This window comes from Nothobranchius furzeri, chromosome 9 (genome assembly GCF_043380555.1).
Source record: "Nothobranchius furzeri strain GRZ-AD chromosome 9, NfurGRZ-RIMD1, whole genome shotgun sequence".
Lineage (NCBI taxonomy): Eukaryota > Metazoa > Chordata > Actinopteri > Cyprinodontiformes > Nothobranchiidae > Nothobranchius > Nothobranchius furzeri.
Genome location: NC_091749.1, coordinates 7,207,197 through 7,227,813, shown reverse-complemented (window position 1 = coordinate 7,227,813; position 20,617 = coordinate 7,207,197). Strand labels below are relative to the sequence as shown.

General features: G+C 40.6%; 1 protein-coding gene across 3 annotated transcripts in view; it reads right to left on the bottom strand.

Annotated features, from left to right (window-relative positions):
• The window catches only part of lrrk1 (leucine-rich repeat kinase 1), a 303,358-nt gene that overhangs the window by 173,660 nt on the left and 109,081 nt on the right, over nucleotides 1-20,617 (bottom strand). For all 3 annotated transcript variants that reach the window (XM_054734368.2, XM_070554620.1, XM_054734367.2), the window contains exons 12-14: nucleotides 11,967-12,037; nucleotides 7,190-7,319; nucleotides 1,592-1,704 (exon numbers count right to left, since the gene is read on the bottom strand). In XM_054734368.2, the coding sequence (XP_054590343.2) occupies nucleotides 1,592-1,704; nucleotides 7,190-7,319; nucleotides 11,967-12,037 (314 nt within the window). The remainder of the gene's footprint in view (nucleotides 1-1,591; nucleotides 1,705-7,189; nucleotides 7,320-11,966; nucleotides 12,038-20,617) is intronic.

Sequence of the window (20,617 nt, the reverse complement as noted above, 5' to 3'; positions counted from 1 at the left end):
AAATCGAGTCAAATCCTGGCGTACCTGAGATGGAACACCCCTGCTGGACATGTTCTTCACATTGTAAAGAGTTATGTCAGGATAAATTGTATATAGAATATATATATATATATATATATATATTTTTTTTTTTACAAATGTTCTGCAACTCTGAATGTTTAACTATAGAAAGAAAGAGTTATTTTTTTCTACAAAATTAAGCTACCCTTCCACAATGGTGCTGCCATATACTCTAAACCACATGTGTCAGACTCAAGGCCCGCGGGGCATTTTTATGTGGCCCGCGAGATAAATATCAAAAATACATTAAAACTGGCCTGCTGGCCGACTTTACCGCAAAGACTTCAACTCCCATGATGCTTTGCGGCATTAGCGCAGAGCCGATGCGCCCCCTCCTTTGTGTTTATTCCAGCGTCTGCGGCCAGTGTCTGCAGCTCCGCTGTCTCGGACAAACTAAACACTCCTCTCACTCAGCGCCGAGTTCACTCAGCTGTTTTCTGACGTTGAAGCCCAGAAACAGAGATTCTAGCCGCTCAGTAATGTGTTCACGACTGAAAGAGAAAGTTTTCCAACTAACGTCCAGACAGAGCTGATATAACTCCAGCGAACAGCAACAAGCTCAAACCAGCATGACTCTGTGGCTGCTGTCGTGTTTCCTCCCCGACACACAACAACGTGGTCAAGCTGCTCAGACATGTTCATCAGCACAAACCTATGTGAGCACCTGTTGTCATCTAATGTTGTCATTATTATGATGAAGATGGAACAAAACAACAGGAGTCTCCTCCTCAGCTCAGATCAACCCCATGATGCAGGTATCTGGCTGGAACAGGTGAGCATCACAGTAAACCAGTGGAGCAAACTGAGCTTTAAATATGTTGGTTTTATGCTCTTTTTCTGCTCCAAAACATGAAAGTTAACAGGTGAGATGTTGCATTTTCATTTAAGATAAAATTACATTCTTATTTTGTTGTTGGCCCGTGAGAAAAGATTTAACCTACAGTAAACAGGAAGTGGAAAGGCTGCAGATAGATGAATAGAATAGAAAATCCCTTTATTGTTCCTCAGTGGGGAAAGCTAGACGTCACAGCAGCGATGACACGTATTACAGGAGAAAAAAAGGAGAATAAAAAATAAGAAAAATGAATAAACAAGAAAACATAAATTCTGAATAGATTTTAAAAATGCTGATTATACCACAAGTAATGAATACCACTGATGCGTTTTATTTAAAACTGACTTGCTCGTGTGTAATTTGGTTATTCCACATTCAGTGTTAATGCAGAAATATGTTTGTTTCCAAATTTAAAGGTTCAAAATTGCATATATGTTGATAAAGAAAATGTGCGAATTTGCCGTCACTTTTTCAAAAAATATTAAGTTTGGCCCTCGACTCCGTCCCAGAGTTTCATTTCGGCCCCGTGTGAGTTTGAGTTTGACACCCCTGCTCTAAACAGTTGAACTGAGGTCATCTCTCACATTGCGAAACTATCCCAAGAAACAAAACTAAGTTTTTTCTAATAAGTACAAAACAAACATACGGTACTTAAAACTGATTTAGCTGGACACAATGAGCACTGTAATCACACACCTTCATTTCTGATGGCCTGGGGGACATTTGTGATGTTCAGTTCTTCTATCTCCAGGTGCCACAGGTTGGGCAGCAGGCCCAGCTCTGCTGGAAGTTCTCGGATCCCAGGATTACTGTTGAGAAAGGAAGAACACAGGTCAGCAGCTCAAATCCAAGTGACCATTCTTTTATTTGATGAAAAACCGATTCAAACAGTTGTCGTATAAAAGAGAGCGAATCATCCCTAAATCAACTTTTGCTTGCAGATAAACTGTAGAAATTGGTTTCTTATAGTGCTGTAGACATGTGTAATATCCATTTTAGTATTTGAGATCATCTTATTTAAAATACAAAGATTCTACCCAAAATCTTCATTGCAGCGTTCTCCTCAGCTTTAAACCCTGATATACATTGGAACTTGAATCAGCCATTGCTATTGGCTAAACAGGTATTTCTACAGCATTTTAGCCGGTATTTCTAACATGGCTGACCTGGACTGCACTGCAGCAGAGTCTCAGCCATGCCTTCGGATGGCTTGGTCACTCACAAGCCGATACAAAACGATATGGCTAAGAGCCTCTTGCCTCTGGTGAAGAAATCCTCCTCTCTAGGAAGCCTGCTGCGGTTTCTGTGTCCAAGAGACCCAGTTCCGCAAGGTACGGTGCTCTCACCCTTTCTATTCACCTTCTATACCTCTGACATCGCTTACAACACCAGCACTAACGCCATCTCCAGAAGGTCTCAGAAGACTCGGCCATTGTCGGCTGTGTGTCTGAGGGGAAAGACCTAGAGTACGGGTCAGTCATCATGGACTTTGTTGACTGGTGTGAGCGTAACCACCTTCGCTTGAACACCAGTAAGACAAAGGAAATGGAGACTGACCTCCAGTGAAACACTCCTCCTCACTGACCAGTAAACATCCAGGGTGCAGACATTGAGGTGGTGATTCCCAAAGTCAGAGACTCTCTTGGTCAGCTTGCTTCTCACACCAAATCCTCTGTCAGGAATCTTGGCGTGACCTTTGACCCAGCTCTCACCCTGGATTCTCATGACAGTTCTCTTGTTCGCTCTTCCTTCTTCCATCTCAGGAACATTGCTAAGCTGAGTCCCGTTCTGTCCCGCTCTGAACTTGAGACAGTTCTCCACACCTTCATCTCCTCACGCGTAGACTACTGTAACTCTCTTTTCACGTGTCTGAGCAGAACCTCCCTGAACCGTCTACAGGTGGTTCAGAATGCCTGTGCTCGGCTTCTGACCAAGTCCTCCAAACCTTGTGTGAGAAGATGTATGAAGTTGATGAATGTATCACTTCACTATTCCGCAGCAGTCGATGCTGGAAAGACATGGTAGTGGTCCGAAAAAATCTGGAATGCACAGGTCAGGCGTGTACTCTGAGCTACTGGAGTGAGTTTCATACCAACATCATTTATTTTATGGCTAAGGGACAAAATCTCAGCTGCCCCAGATTTTGTAAAACAATAATCCCCAGACTGGTATCATTTTTTTTTACTATACTGATGATCACAACAATGTTTATAAATTATTGATGCAGATCTGTGCATCATTCTGTAGATTTCCACTAAGGAAATGTGTTAGTTTAATTTATTATTTCAGTTATCAGACCTCCATTTTGAATGTATATTGTGTCAAGCATCCACCTACTTAAATGCAGTCATTAGTCATGTTTTCCATAGACTGCAGCATTGTGAGTTTTCACAGAATTAATCCAAATAACCCAGTTCTGCTCTTGAGCATCAGCAGAGATGCTCATAAACATTTAGATGGACTTAAACTGTGATGCTGTTGTGTTAAAAGGCAGGAATGTGACTCGTTATTAGGAACCTGAGGGCAGATCCTGACACACTGATTTCAAAACCCTAAACCTGTTCAGATCAAACGTGGTAAAACCGCCATTTCTTTCATTTATCTGCCCAAAAGCATGACTTTTTCGGGAAGCACACGGATAAGAAACGTGTTAATATTACAGATATGTTTAAAAGTAGCACCGTCATCACTCATAGTAGCGTCAACGAGCGGCTGAGCGCTGCGCATTCCCACGCAGGGAGGCACTGAACTGAGCTGAATGAAGTTGGCTTCCAACCCACATCAGAAATCCACGCAAATAGAGTAGTTAGTGCTTTCTGGTGTTAGTGGGGAACCACCTTCACTACTTGCTAAGGACAGTCTGTAGAGCAGACTCAGCTAGGACACAGACAGCAGCAGAAGAAGAAGAAAATATCATTTCTATAGCACCTCTCAAGATAAAAATCCCGAGGCGCTTCACAAAAACAAAAAATGTAAACATTTAAAAAAGAATTTAGAAAATGGTTAAAAATATATTTAGAATGACACATAAAGCTCTTAATAATCAAGCTCCATCATACATCAGTGATCTGATTGTTCCATATATTCCTAACAGAGCACTTCGCTCTCAGACTGCAGGTTTACTGGTGGTATTTCACCCGACCAATAAAAGAAAAGTGTTTTTAATACAAAAAAGTCAACCTTCAAATAATTATGTTCAGTTATGCATTCAATACTTGGTCGGGAGTCCTTTTGCAGAAATGACTGCTTCAATGCGGCGTGGCATGGAGGCAATCAGCCTGTGGCACTGCTGAGGTGTTATGGAGGCCCAGGATGCTTCGATAGCGGCCTTAAGCTCATCCAGAGTGTTGGGTCTTGCGTCTCTCAACTTTCTCTTCACAATATCCCACAGAGTCTCTACGGGGTTCAGGTCAGGAGAGTTGGCAGGCCAATTGAGCCCAGTAATACCATGGTCAGTAAACCATTTACCAGTGGTGTTGGCACTGTGAGCAGGTGCCAGGTCGTGCTGAAAAATGAAATCTTCATCTCCATAAAGCTTTTCAGCAAATGGAAGCATGAAGTGCTCCAAAGTCTCCTGATAGCTGCTGCATTGACCCTGCCCTTGATAAAACACAGTGGACCAACACCAGCAGCTGACATGGCACACCAGACCATCACTGACTGTGGGTACTTGACACTGGACTTCAGGCATGTTGGCATTTCCCTCTGCCCAGTCTTCCTCCAGACTCTGGCACCTTGATTTCAGAAAGACATGCAAAATTTGCTTTCATCCGAAAAAAGTACTTTGGACCACTGAGCAACAGTCCAGTGCTGCTTCTCTGTAGCCCAGGTCAGGTGCTTCTGCTGCTGTTTCTGGTTCAAAAGTGGCTTGACCTGGGGAATGCGGCACCTGTAGCCCATTTCCTGCACACGCCTGTACACGGTGGCTCTGGATGTTTCTACTCCAGACTCAGTCCACTGCTTCTGCAGGCCCCCCAAGGTCTGGAAACAGTCCTTTTCAACAATCTTCCTCAGGGTCCTGTCATCTCTTCTCGTTGTGCAGCGTTTTCTGCCACACTTTCCCTTCCCACAGACTTCCCACTGAGGTGCCTTGATACAGCACTCTGGGAACAGCCTATTCATTCAGAAATTTCTTTCTGTGTCTTACCCTCTTGCTTGAGGGTGTCAATGATGGCCTTCTGGACAGCAGTCAGGTCGGCAGTCTTACCCATGATCGTGGTTTTGAGTAATGAACCATGCTGGGAGTTTTTAAAAGCCTCTGGAATCTTTTGCAGGTGTTTAGACTTAATTTATTCAGATGATTAGGTTAATAGCTCGTTTAGAGAACCTTTTCATGATATGCTAATTTTTTGAGATAGGAATTTTGGGTTTTTATGAGCTGTACGCCAAAATCATCAATATTAGAAACAATAAAAGGCTTGACCTACTTCAGTTGTGTGTAATGAATCTAATATATATGAAAGTCTAATGTTTATCAGTACATTACAGAAAATAAGGAAATTTATCACAATATGCTAATTTTTTGAGAAGGACCTGTATATGTTGTGTGTGTGGGTGGGCTGGTGTTAGTGTATGTGTGTGTCTGCTCTGTCTTCTCCATCCCCAGTGATCCTTTGTGGATGGCTGCTTATACTGAGCCAGGATCCTCTGGATGTTTCTTCCTGTTAAAAGGGAGTTTTCCTCTCTACCGTCACTAAATGCTTGCTTAATATGAGGATTGCTATAAAGACTCTTGACACTAATCAGTGACTTGATGCAATTTGCTGGGTTTCTTATATAGGAAACTTTTTACTGATTGGCTTAATGAACTGACCTGTACTGGAATGTTTACTGTGTGAAGTGCCTTGAGACGACTCTTGTCATGATTTGGCGCTATATAAACTTGAATTGAATTGAATTGAAAAGGTGCTTCTACTAAATACTATCGTGAGCCGGGGTGAGTACTCGCTCTCACAAACTATCTCTGAGTATTTAAGCGGCAGCTGCACCACATCGGATGATTAGTGGGTTGAGGGAGCGGCAGCTGCATTGCATCAGCTGATTCAGCGGGTCTACTACTAAAGGAGATGGTGAACACAGCTCGACGCCGGATGATTACTATGGCTTGGTAGTGCCCAGCCCTAGCTCTCTTGGTTTCTCGTGGTTAGTCTCAGTGTATTTTTGGCTCTTGAACGTTCTTGGACCTTGTGTAATCTTTGTATTTTAGGACTCACCCACCTCAGGCCCTTCGCTCATCTGGAATTTCTCAGTCAAACTCCATAGGACTCCGCATTCAGCCACGTTCATCCTGCTCCTCCCAGACCGTCCCGCTCACACCATCCTCCTCCCGACCGACCCGCTCTCACTCTCAAACCCTGCGCTCCCTCTCTAGCTCAGGAGATCTCCCTTCTGGATCATCCCCAGCTCTCTACCTCCCCTCGTTACCCAAACCAAACCATCTCCCATAAGTCCCCTCTCAGTATTCCTGCCTAGACTGTTTATCTCCTGGACTCACCTCTGGTTTGCTCTCCCTTAGACCCTGGTTCCCGTTTTCTCCCCCTGATCTGCTGGAATTCTCAGCACGCCCTAAGTTCCCCTTAAATAATAAATTCTGTTTTACTTACCTTCATTCTGTGTATGGAGTTGTGATTCTGCATGTCTTGGGTTAGACTCATCCCCAAAACCATGACAAATACTGAGAAAAGGGTCTGAAAGCTCAGGACCACTTGATAATTCAGTTTTTATTTTTTAACAGATCTGCAGAAATTTCTAAAAATGTGTTTTTCTGTCAATGTGGGGTAGTGTGTGTACATTAATGAGGACAAAAATCAACTTCATTGACTTTAGCAAACGGCTGTAATATAACAAAGAGGAAAATAATGATGGGGGTCTGAATACTTTCTGTACCCACTGTAAGTACGTACTTCTTCCCACTTCTTTTGGAGCATGTGGCAAATGTAAAATAGCTTTTATTAGTTTTTTTTTAATAAATGTTCTTCTTATTGTTTTGTGTGGTTCTTTTATTCACCATATACAGTGGTGCATGTTCCAAATGACAGAAGAAAATTAAGTAGCAAATGGCCTGTATTTTCATAGCACCTTCTTAGGGTTCTACAACCCCCCAATGCGCTTCACAACACAGTCAGTCAGTCTTGCCCAACGACAGAACAGCAGCATTCTCTGGTCAGAGCCGGGTTCAAACCTGCAACCTTCCAATTACTGGAAAACCTGCTCTACCTCCTGAGCTCCGGCTGTCCTGAATTAAAATGAAATGTTTAATCTATAAGTGACAAGGAGAAGTTTAGACAGACTCACTTGGACAGATCCAGCTCTGTGAGGCTGTGCAGAGCACACACCGACTGAGGAACACACTCCAGCTGGTTATGGTTTAGGGTCAGCACTTCCAGTGAATCCCGCAGGATACTGGGGAACACAATGGGGCACACTACAGAAACAGAAAAAGTTCGACAGGTTCACAGACATGGGATATAACAGGAATCTTTTCCAAAACAAGCCCATTGAACTGAGTGCTTTAGAGAAATCAACATTTTCAAATCAAAACTACAACTTTCATTTCACTGTGTAACGTACAAAAGGGTCTATTTTTCACCATCTAACTGACCTTTCATCTACATGCATAAATCCACTTTCTATTTGGCCTTCCAATTCCAGAAGGTTCTGCTCAGTGCGTGTTTACATGCATGAACACAAAACATTCCAGACAAACATTCTCACCCAAGGTCCTTCACTCTCTGTGTAAAAGCAGACTGCTGAAGTCCTCACTATCTACTTGAAGCTTCTACAGGATTTTACAGTTATAAGTTAAATAATCATATGTGATGAATGAACAAGATGTTTAAATCAAATAGTTGAATAACTTGTGCTTAAATCAGTGATGGCTTTGAAATGAATATTGTTCTTAAAACGATCCATTTCAGATCTTATTATCAGTATGTGTTTGATTTAACAAGTTAATCATTGTTTACATGCATACACATTACAATAAGATACTCATTAAGGTTAACATCACTTCACATAAGAGTTTTGAACATTCTTATTCACAGTGTTAAGAAATCTTTGTATCTGAAGAAGGCGCGGCTTTCTGAGGGATGTTGGTAAATACTCAGAAACGTGTCAAATTCTGATTTGCCAAACTTGGCCAAAACTCATAACATTGTGGTATATTAAAACCAGAATTACTTCCCGATTAGTTCATTTTCCAGCTGACTCCCGATTTGGCCAAATCGGGAAAGAAGCCACTTTTGAAACAAACTCCTTAGACGTCCAGCCAAAAGCCTCTTTGCACGCTGCAAGCTGATGCAGCCAAAACAGCTTTTCAGAGCTACTTAAACTCCCAGACATTCACCTTGGACACCTAATCTGCAGACCCCAGGTTGCACCTCATGGCCGGGGAAGCTAAATTCAGAGGAAGCTTCTAATCTCTGCGTATTGTGGTTTCGACGTCCGGTGACCTCACCACTCGGACCGCACCCCTCCGGACCGATGGGAACAACTCATACCAGGGTATTGTAAGCCTGCACACTGGAGTCGGACGAGGGTTTTCATCAAAACAACACTCTAGTTATAAACAACGACAACGTTTTTTACAGCCCAGACTTCACATTTTCTCTCTGATACAAAGCTTCCATTACATTTCACACAGCACATTAAATCACTCCAAATCCATTACACCACATCTCATTATTCCTATATCGTCATGTATAATTATTAGTTTAGGAAAAGAATTAAATTCATTTTACAAACTATATACTGACTCTGTCTGAATTAATACGAAGTGTGTTTATGGTCCCTGAAGAAGTAAAGAACCCTAGAATCTTCTGATTAAACATCCAAAGATCAACCAGATTGATATTTCATATTTAGATGAAATCATCACATCTTATTGGTCAAAACTGTAATGTCAAGCAATGGTCAGTTTTCACCTAAAAGTTTTCACCGGCAGACATAAAATTCCATTCTCTATACTCTTAAAAATGCTGGGTTATTTTTCTAACCCAGCTGCTGGGTTAAGGCTGAATTTTTAGAGGTTGGGTCAATTTAACACATCATTGGGTTAAAAATTCTGACCCAGCGTATTGGGTTTAAAAATGCGGGAAATAGTAAGATCCTCCTCCTTGTCTGTGAGCCCGCTTCACCATTTTAAACCAGAGGATGACACGGACATTAATGGAGCTTCACACCAGCAAGGATTTAAAACAAGGTAAGACGTTACTAATAAAGAGTTTAAAGATTAATTTAATTAAAACTGGACATGTAGTTGATAAAGTAACAGATTTTTAGCCTGTCTGTTCAAGACAACAGACTCATAGTTTACATTAGGTAGCTGGCTACTTAGCTTCCTAGCATCGATATATATATATATATATATATATATATATTTTAGTGGGGGACGTTAGGCCTTCTGGCTATTTTATACCAGTGGTAGCATCCCCGCTAACAGCAGAGGGCCTTTATGCTACAGTCATGTGAATAATGTAACACATTTCAATTTTACAGACAAAAGGGTGGATGTGGCTTTGTTGTTGCTGCCAGTGCTTCTCCAAACTGCACCACACAAGTTGAAGGAGAGCGTTCCGACCAAGCAGATGTTCAGCAGGCCTTCACTAACTTCCAACCTGTAAGTTCTGTTATTTTTTACTTCAGTTATCATTCACAGCCCACTCCAAACATGTTTCAACATCTGTTTGTGAAATCATAACCTTTATGCCTAAATCTGTTCTTTATTTCCTCTATCCCCCTCAACTTAGACTGGAACCACTCTGGTGAAGAACCTGAATGGGACCACAGTGGAGCACCACATGTCCTTATGGCTGCAGAAGACCATCGATGTTCCCAAGAATTTTGATCATCAATGGAACTGGAATACCCATCTGTTCTTAAACATTTTTTGTGTTGATGTCAACTATCCAAAACCACGAGCACAGGTTTGGGGGTTTATTCAGACATTTATCTTTGCATCATGAATCAAATGCTGTGAAGCTCTGAGGGCTCATGTTGCTGTGATGTAAGGTTGATGTTCTGCTGACTAGAGCATTAAGGTGAGTGTTGAGAGCTGATGGACATTTACTTCACTACAGTTCTTCCATTAAAGTTGTTTAACATGTTTAGGACATTACAAATTACAAAATGTTTAATATTTGTCATTAGAAAAATGCAATTAGTAGTCATTTACAAAACAAGTTTGAATATGAATGCATGTTTAGAGAAAGTAGAAAATGCAACTTTATTTTTTATCTATGTATTATGAAAATTAACATAATTTTTGTGTTAAAGAATTCACTGAGACATGTTCATTTTGTTTTATTGAATTATTCAATTTGTATTTTATTTATTGTATTTACTATAGAATTGGGTCATTTTAACCCAAGCTTTAGTAATTTAATAACCCAGAAGTTGGGTTTTATTTTTAATCCAGTTTTGGGTAGTCCTAACTATACAGTTGGGTCATTTTAACCCATTGATTGGGTAGAAAGCATAACCCAATAAGCTGGGTTAAACTCATAACCCAACCCTGCTTGGTTAAAATAACCCAGCACTGGGTCGGTCCCTTTTTGACCCAGCACCTGGGTTACAAAACAACCCAAATTGGGTTATTTTAACCCAGCAGTTTTTCACCTTATAAGGTGGATTTTATATTCTACCTTCCAACAAGTAACAAGGTTCTGCAAACCTTGTTGACATTTCAGGAGGACACGATGTCAGCCTGTGTTCCCAAACAAAGCCTTCTTCTGATAACACCGCAGGATTCCTCATGCCTCTAAATAAAGTGACTATTTTCAGCTCATATAAGTTAATCAATTGTGAAATGGAATGAAGAAATGTTATATGAAATGATCAATAATGTTTTCATTAATCTGTGCTTAAATTAATAAGGCTGATTAATCTGTGCTTGACTTACTGAAGTTTGAAATGAATATTATTATGGTATGATCAGTAATTGTAGATTTAACAAGTGAATCATTATCTACACTCAGACACAAGGTTCATTAGAGATAAATTAAAGTTAAGTTAAACGTAGGGTTAGGGTTAGATATTTTCTAAGCCCAAATCAGAACATCCTGTATCTGAAAGAGGCGTGATGTTCTGAGGTTTGCTTGTGAACACCCCTTAACATGACACGTCCCGGTTGGCCAAGAAATCATAATATGAGAATATTAAAACAGAGCTCACTAGACGGTGAGTCAGTTCTAGAGGAAGCTGCGGCCATCCATCCCGTACACCATCTGAACACATGTTAAGCTATAGCTTTCAGAATTCAGCACGATTCTAAATTCACAGTTCAGCTAATTTAGAAATTATAACTATTTAACTATTCTGATTCAAATACCAGCTGTTTAAACATTTCAACTGTCCGCTTTTTTATAACTATGTTCAGAGATTTCAGTTTTCTGCTGTTTAGGATTTTTTTCTCCATTCTTCACCTACTTTTTAGCCTTTATTACACATGTTGGTGATTTTTGTTCTTAAAATTTTAATTACATTCAGTTATATTTGACAGTTAAGCTTAGTTTAGCTTCGGTTCAGCTTATCCAGCAGCTTCCGCTATCAGTTTCAGAATTCTGCATATGCTGCTAAATTCAGCTGGGCTAACTGTGATATTTTAAGTACTAAACTATTCCATCTCAATTACCAGCTGTTTAAACATTTCACCTTTACAGAGTTTTAAACAACTTTCAGAGATTTAAGTTACTGCTGTGAGGATTTTTTCACTATTTTTCGCCTACCTTTTCAGCTTTATTACACTTGTTAGTTATTTTTGCTCCTTAAACTTCAAATACATTCATCTCGTTTAGACAATTTAGCTTAGTGTCAGCTTCACTGTAGCTGTTCAGCAGCTTCAGCTATCAGTTTCAGCATCCAGCAGTCAAACAGCATTTCTGCAGGAAATGCTGTTTATCTAAATAGGATTAATTATTAATTAGTGACTATAACTAATACGTTTTTAAAGCAAAGTTCCCAACAGTGTGATCAAAACAGCAGCTCATGTTATCTGGAACCTTTTTTAGAGGTTAAAGCATTTAACCTAGCACCTGCTTCATGTTTCTATTCCATGTATTTGATGCTCCTGTACCTGGATCTGGATCCTTCCGGTTCCATGCTGTCAGGAAAGCTAATCTTCTGGATTTTGGCTCCTCATCGGTTCTAAAAGCAAAATTAACTGTTAACTGAGGCAAACAGCAGAAAACAAAAGCGTGTCTCCCAACAGACTGTAGCTGCATGTTAATATAAAAATTTGCTTAAACTTTATTATCTTCAGAACTTTTTATTACACACCAAAACACAATAAAGAATAAACAATCAGTGGATCTCGCAAAAGTCAGAATTGGTAGAAAGAATAAATAAGTCGTTATTTTTATTTATATAGCATTCATCACCGACAGATAATCACTTCACATAGAAAACAAAACAAATACCCAAGTCATAAAAACATAATATTTGTAAACAAAACAGAAATTAATTAAAACCAGAAAGCAAGTCATAAAATTATAAACACCATAAAACAATGAAAGATGATTACAAATTCGAGTTAAGCGGGTAACCAGTGCAGAGACATCAGATCAGGAGTGATGTGTGCTCTTCTGTTTGCTCCAGTTAGGATCATTGCTGCAGAGTTCTGGACCAACTGAAGGCGGTCAAGGTTTTTTTTGTTAAAGCATGTGAAGAGTGTTACAGTAATCTAGACGGGAGATGATGATGGCATGGATGACCATTTCAAGTTCATGTTTTGACATCAATCGTTGCAGTTTAGAGAGTCAAGAAGCACCATGATTGGAGGTGGTTTAATAGGATAGTTTGGTTTAATAGGAAGTAGATGGGGGTGAAGAACCTGCCCTGATATTTCAAATTTTATTCTCAAAGAATGCTAGAAAGTTGTTACAGTCGGACCTTGAGTCAACTGGCATAAGAGAGGCATGAGGTGAAACAATCTGGCATGTATTGTGAAACAACTTTAAAGTTATTTTTGTTTGAGGAAATAGGCAAAGTAAGTGGTACCTGGAATTTTTCACCATCTCATTCAAAGATGTTATAAAGTCTTTAAAGAGACTCTAAGGAAGTTTGAAGTTTCTATGCTCGCGATCGCCATTCAGGCCTAACGCGTAACGGCAGCTTCAAAAGTAGGCTCGTGCACGAGGTGCGCATGCTGTGCGTGCACACTCCTTAACGAAAATAACAGCTGAGACAGTCCTGTGTGTGTGTGTGTGTGTGTGTGTGTGTGTGTGTGTGTGTGTGTGTGTGTGTGTGTGTGTGTGTCGGAGGACAGAGGACAGGAGAACACTCAGCTAATTAATTAAATAATTTGGTTCTGTACCTTTCTCTTCAGCACAGCCGACAAAGGTTTATGATGGGTCAGTCCTCCTGCATGCTCAGATCATTCCCTTCCCTTGCTTGAAAAATTGTTTCAAAATGAAAGTTGAACCCACATCTTGTTTATCTGTGAATTCAATGCCGTTCGGCGAGTCTCAAATAAAAATTTGGGCATCGTACTGTAAAAAATATATACTATTAATGTAAAAAAGAAACTCTAAATGAATAATTATGTTCACACCCGGAATCGAATCCAGGTCTTCTGCATGAAAGTCAGACATCTTACTAGGTGAGCTAAAGCGCCAGTGACATTCAAAGTATCTGTAACGTTTATATCCTTGATGACAGCTGTTGAGTGATGACAGACTCCTGGCGTGTAACATAAATTAATCCCACATGAATGATCACTCTTTTAACTGAAGTTGGGATGGAGCATAGCAGACCAGGAAGTTTGTCCAGGAGAGCAGGGACGGTGGCTGATGGAAAACATCTCGTTATGACACTGAAAAAACTGACATTCCTGATTATTGAATCACCTACCAGCAAAGTGGTAGGTTTTATCTCTGTGGAGTAGCGGAGGACTCTGGGTTTGGGTTCCTGTCGTGTCGAGGAACTGGAGGGTTTGCCATGGAGGAGCTCACTTCCTGAACCAGGGCATGAGGTCCAGCAGAGTGTCGACGCACAGCATCCTTCAGTGTTTTGCATCGGGCATCAGAGGTTGAGGTCTGGAGGTGAAGAGACTGCTGAGGTTGCTTCTTCTGGACTACAGGCTCCTGCTGGATGTCATCAGATGGTTGAGAGGGAGGAGGAGGCCTGGAGGTAACAGCTGGTTGTTCCTCAGCAAGTGGAGAGAAGATCAATAACAGGGGCTCTCCTACGGCCACGTACCACAACCTCTGACCAAGATGAAAATGGGTCAGGAGTAGAGCTGGAAGTCGGTTGTCATGGTACAGAGGGATCCCAAGCAACGGTGTCTTGGAGCAAAGAGTTCTGCATGGATGTTTCTTTTTCAAACTGACTGATGAAGGTAGACGAGATCTAAAACTATCCAGCAGCGTTTCCTTTTCCTGTAGTTCAGCAGAGAGTTGTCATACATCCTCTTTAAGGTTCTGGATCCTTTTTTTGCTTTAGAAAGCATAAAGCCGTCATTGTGGGACAGAAGGAGAGGGAAGACAGACATTCATGATAGCTTTAACACTTTAGCTGAGCTGCCTCTGTCGGATCTGAAAGATATGTAGTCCCAATAAAAGTCAGAAATCCAAACATCCTAGGAAACAAAGGTCCAATAAAATCCACAGAATCCAGAAATCGGTGATGGGAAAAAAATAGGCTTTAAGAGGAATTACAGCACAAAAGTACGGAGCTGAAGTAAACACGTCTGCAGGCTCATCTAGTTTTAAGTCAACGAACTAGTAGGGATGTGAGAGCTGAACAAGAAGATAGTGATGAAGAATCAACCAACAGTCACACCAAAGCCTGAACAGGTGAGTTTAAAGGAGACCAGTGAGTCCACTGATGTGAGGCTCGGGGAGAGAGGACAAGAGTCTGGGGGCCACAGCAGTGTGTAATGGCAGGTGTTACATGTTCAATTCCTCCATAATTTACAATGGGAGAAAACGTCTTTTAACAAGTGTATTCCTGCCATGTGGCGGACGGCAGATTAGACACTGTTGTTGTTTATTTAATCGTCTGGATCTTTTAAAGCATAAAATAAATGAGCTCTTAACTGAAGTCTATTGTTCATTTGTCTCCTATTGTCAGTGTATGACCAACCATAGTTGTTGATTAGCTGTTTGCATGAGCTACAACCAGTAGTCTGTTGCTGTTTAGTTAACTTAGCAGTGCATAAATAAATAAAAGCACTCTCCCTATTGGTTACCCAGTGACTAGAAAGTTACTAATCAGTTTAGACACGTTTTACAAAAATCTGAATAAGTATTAGTAGACAAATATATTTATATTTTATTGACTTGTGTTTTCCGAGGATAAAACTGCTGAGTCATCTCGTTTTCCAGTGGGTCCTCTTTCTTTACAAGCAAAAAAAGAAAGATAACCGAGTCAATGTACAAATGACAAATCTAGAATAATAGTAACAAACAAAACACTAAAGCTATATAAAAGGGAAAAAATAAGTGTTTAGGGAACACAAATTAACCATTAATTAGCTGTCAATTAATATGCATATTTGTGGACTACTAAGTGTAAACTACTCATTATTAAGCACTTATTCACTGCTTATTACTAATGCTGTAATTCTAACATTAACAGGCCATAAATTAAGAGTTTTATCTAAATAAGCCATTCATAATGGTTTGTTGCTGATTAACGCACATACGAATTATCTCAAATCAATATGTGGCTTATAAAGAAGTAATTCGAGGGGAATAGTTGTTCTGCATTAATAACCAAAAATATTATGTTCTAGTATTATGTAAATAAACAACAAACTCCACATGTTGATAGAGATTAACCACTTAAAGACAAGAATATGTTCCCCATTCTAAAGTCAGCTTTGTTTCATACATAATTACTAGTAGTTTGATGTTTATTTATTCGCACAGCCATAACATCAATGTCAGGAGACAGCTTCTACAAATAGATCTAGTTCCTGTTTAGTTACAAACTATAAAGTCAAAGTGTACAAAACATCTTCTGTAGGGATTAGTTAGGGCTGTCTCCCAGATGGTGAGGTCATAAACAGTGTGTGTTCTGACAGTTAACCCTTAGCACATTCATGAAAATGGATGTGGACAGTTTAATGTCTGATGACCTTTTGCATACATGGCCTTTCCTATGCTACACCTGCCTCCATAAATATGGGGGTGTTGAGCTGAACTACACTTTCAGAAACCAGTAGGGGTCGGAACTAGGGCTGCAACAACGTATCAATAAAATCGATAGAAACCGATGAAGAAACGCATTGGTAACGCATTTCGTCATTGATTCATTGTGTCGTGCAACTTTTTTTCGTGTTGCGCAACCTTTATGCAACAGTCAATGCACGTAGCTCATGTGCAGGAGACGATAGTGCCGAGCCAGATCAGAACGAGAGAGAAAGCCGGTGTTTTGATGAGGAACAACACTTAGAACCGTAAGTTGCTTACTGATGCACCATGTGCCACGTGCTAAGGTGGACGGGAACGGCAGGAATGCATAAACGGTTTGGGATGAAAAGTGCAACTACGGGCAGATTAGCTAATGCTAGCGGGTAGCAGGCTCACGATCAAGTGGGGTTCCGAAAAAACATTATGGTCGTGAAGCTAAGAACATCTAAACCCTACAAGAGGATGAAAAGTCCCCATCATCCTGTTTATTCTTAGCTGACTGCAGCGCTTTGGAGCAGAACCGCTGAAGTCAGGTTATGGGCTCGACACACGGGAGACGACATCGCCTCTCCATTCATTTTCAATGAGACATGTGCGACAAAGCGATAATCGCGGGTCTCCCTCCTACCAAGCGAAACGCGAAAAACGTGCGTGTGAAATTTTGCGTTCGTGTACGTGTCGTGCACAGGCGACCCAGCGACGCGATTCCAGAAAATTGAAACATTTTCAACTTTTCATCGCTGTCGCTCGGACGAGGACCAATCAGCGGAGGTTTCATTCACTGACCAATGAGCGAACAGGATGCTCCGTACACCTCCGAGCAAACATGAAGGAGAAGTTGATAATTATTATGTTTTTATAGTAAAATCAGAAGTAAGATTTCACATAACTCTAGCAGCACCTTGTGAAACATCACATCTACCACTTTATTAGCTCTCTGAACCACTTAAATAACCTTAATTCCCTCCAACCTGACACAGCCAAACAAAACAACGGAAGTTTCGATTTCGCCATGGAACAGAACGCGTAGACGGCAAATCCGCCGGCCGCTACCGCGTATCGCCTCCCGTGTGTCAGGTAATAAAAGCGACAGCGACGAATTTCGCTGATCGCGGTCGTTTGTCGCCTCCCGTGTGTCGAGCCCATTAGTCTGCTCGGCTAAACACCGCTGCAGGATTATGGCAAGCCACTGTTTCATGTAATTCACAAACGCGTCTATCTGTGAGCATAATTTTAATTGTATTATTGCCAAACCGTACATAATAAATCTGTCGTTAATTTATTAGCGGTAGAAATTAAATGTTATTAGCATTTCCAGTAGCTTACTACTGAACGTGTTAATAAAATATGTAGTGCTCACCACTTTGTAGTGTGATTAATGATCAAGCCATTCTTTTTCAGATTAAAATAGCTATTTCTGTGTTTTGTTTTCAATATTTTACTAAAAACGGGAGTTGTGTCACCTTAATTTTCTTCCTCCGGAAACTTCCGGGAGGGAAGCTTTTTACAGTAACACCGACTCCGGCATAAACATCCAGCAGTTCGTGACACAGCGTTTCCACAGCGATTAATCCACAGGTCTGCGGGACTGTTTAAAGACATCCTGATTGCTAAAGTAAGTGTGTTGTTTGCTTGTGTGTGCTTGTGTGTTGAACGTTTATTCACCATCTTGACACGTAGTGTCTCCTGAGAGAGAATCCATTCTCTCGCTTCACGCTAGCAAAGCTAGTAGCTACTCAGCCTTACCACGGCAAGAATAGCACCCCGTTTTCCGAAATATAGCTTAAAAGTACTTATCTTAAGCTCTCGGGAACACCAGACGTAGTCTGATAGAGTGGTTGTGTACAAAACTCGTCACTACTGCTCCTATGCGCGCCTCTGCTTAGTTTAAAATGAACAAAAGACGTTACGTTTAGGCAAGATAGCAGAAAGAAGCTTTCGTGTCTGAACACCACGAAAAAACAGCTTATCCGGCTTAAGTCAACATCAGCCAGTGCACGGCACGCGTCGCCGCTGAAGAGGAATTACCATATTGACGGGGAATGATGATGGGCACCTCTAGCACCAAATGTTTCCGTTTAATCCGATTAATCGAGTCGAGACCCCGTCCAATTCATCGATGATCCAAATAATTGTTTGTGTCAGCCCTAGTCAGAACCCCTCAGTCTGCTTCTTTTCTCCATCCTTGCAGCAGCTGTCTCGTCTTTGGATCCTGCCGGATGAACATTACTCAGCCCTTTACATTGACGGGGCTGACACACCTATGTCTCATCCTGATGATGACGTTTGACAAGAAACTTTTTTGATATTTCCTGTATTATGATGTGTTAATTCTACCTTCTACAGTAGAGTTAATCGTTAATATTTCTCATCACATGCTTCATCCACCTCATCCTAGTTTTCACTCTGCAAGTTTATCCATTCTGGGTCTGACTCTCACCATAAAGTAGAAGATATTAAATGTGTTGAATATTAATGATGTGCTGCCTGTTTTTTAACCATTTCAGAGTTGAAAATAATTTTGTGTTGTGTAGTTTCCTTACTATAATCACATTTGTAGCTTTAGTTAAATCAGGGTCAACAGCTTTGCAAAAAGTTACTTCCACTTTAATGTACCGACACCACCATGCAGTTGTCATCTGGATGATCAAATTCAGTAATCATTAGTTCATTGATTCTTTCTGTACCTAAATTAATAGGTGGTTATTCTTTGGTGTCCTGATAGCAGGGGTTAACATGTTTTTATTCATTTCTCATCTTCTTTTGTTGGTTGATAGTGAATTTAAATGGAAATTTTTATATCATACATGTGACTTGAGACTTGTGCAGTCTACTTCTCCACAGTCCAGAAAGATACACTTTTACTCTCACTTTGTTTATACAGCTGAACCCCTCCTTTTTTAATCGTGTCCTGTGCGGCTGTGAAGCAATCAGAGTTGATGTCTGATTGCTGAAGACAAGCCTTGCAGTTTAAACTCTCACAGGTATGGCGTCATAGCTTCTGCTATTTTCAGTTGTTTAAAATCCCGACTGACACAGAGTCAGAACGGAGTGTACACAGAGTTTTTTTTTTTATTGATGTTTATTTGACATGGACACAGCAATTACATTGGACGAACCAGATGCATTGTTTAGTGTGTTAGCACACGTGCTAATTTGCAACACTTGTCCATAGAACCTTTCTAAAAAGTAGACTACATTTAAATAAAATACAAAGAGATCAACAATAAATCAAAGAGAAAACAGATTAAAATTGCAAACAATTTTCAATAAAAAAGAATAAAAAGAATAAAACAAGGCAAATTGAGCAGCAATGCAAGACTTTAAAACTATTCATGTAGACATTGTTGTTTAGACTTTAACCATTTTTTGAGTTCTTTGTTAAAAACGTTACTGTCCGTTTCTAGTTTTAGGTCAGTAGGTAGAGAGTTCCACAGTTTGGCCCCCTTTACAGAAAGAGCAGACTGACCAAAAGAAGTCTTGCACCGCGGGACGAGACAATCGCCGCAGGTGGAGGCTCGAGTGATCGTTCTATGAGAGCTCCGACGTCTGATGGCCACAGTAGAGAACAGTTTAGACAATTTATCATTTAGACAATTGAAAAAGAATCTTAGAGTGCTAAAATTAATAAAATTTTCAAAAGTGAGAAGATTATGTTTCCTTAAAATGCGACAATGATGCCATTTCAATGGTTTCTGGTCCACAATTTTTATTGCTTGCTTGTATATTAAGACTATAGGTTTTAGAGTGGTGGATGAAGCCTGTGACCATGATGTAATGCAGTATGATAAGTGGGGAAAGATCAGTGCATGCATGTACAGTTTAGCAGTTTGGTGTGACAGGTTCCTTCTGATAAAACGGAAGCAGTTTAAATTTGTTTTAACCTTATTACAGACGTGCTTAACCTGACTGTCAAATTTTAGGTGTTTGTCTAGGATGATCCCAAGGTACTTCACATCACTCCTTACTTCAATGATTTCCTCTTTAATCCTAACCTGAAATAGTTCCTTATCAGGCCTGTTTCTCATGGAGAAGCATATGGACACAGTTTTTTTAACATTAAGAGTTAGGTGGGATGACTCTAGCCATTCTGAGATGTCTGATAAAGCCTGCGTCAGGCGCTCTCCTGCCAGGCCAGGTGTTTTTGTGGACACATAAATGACGGTGTCATCAGCATACATCTGGCAGCTGACGCCTGAGCAGCTCATCGGAAGGTCATTAATGTACATTGTAAACAGCAATGGACCAAGCACGGATCCTTGTGGTACACCCATGTTGTTTGCAAGCAAACTTGACTTGACCTCATTAACCCTAACACACTGCTGTCTACCCTCCAGGTATGAACTGAACCATTTCAAAGAGTGTAGAAGAAAGGGGGAGAGAGACGGGGGGGGGGGGGTCGTCACAAAAATAAACAATAAATAACGAACAAGAATCTGCTTCTAGACCTGCAGAAAAAGGGGGACTCACAAAAATACAAGACCAAAATATCACTGCACCAACAACATGAGGATATAGAAAAGTAGCTATTTTTGCTGACAAACACACGGTAATAATTCATAGTGCATTTAGTGCCAACCACAGCCACCAC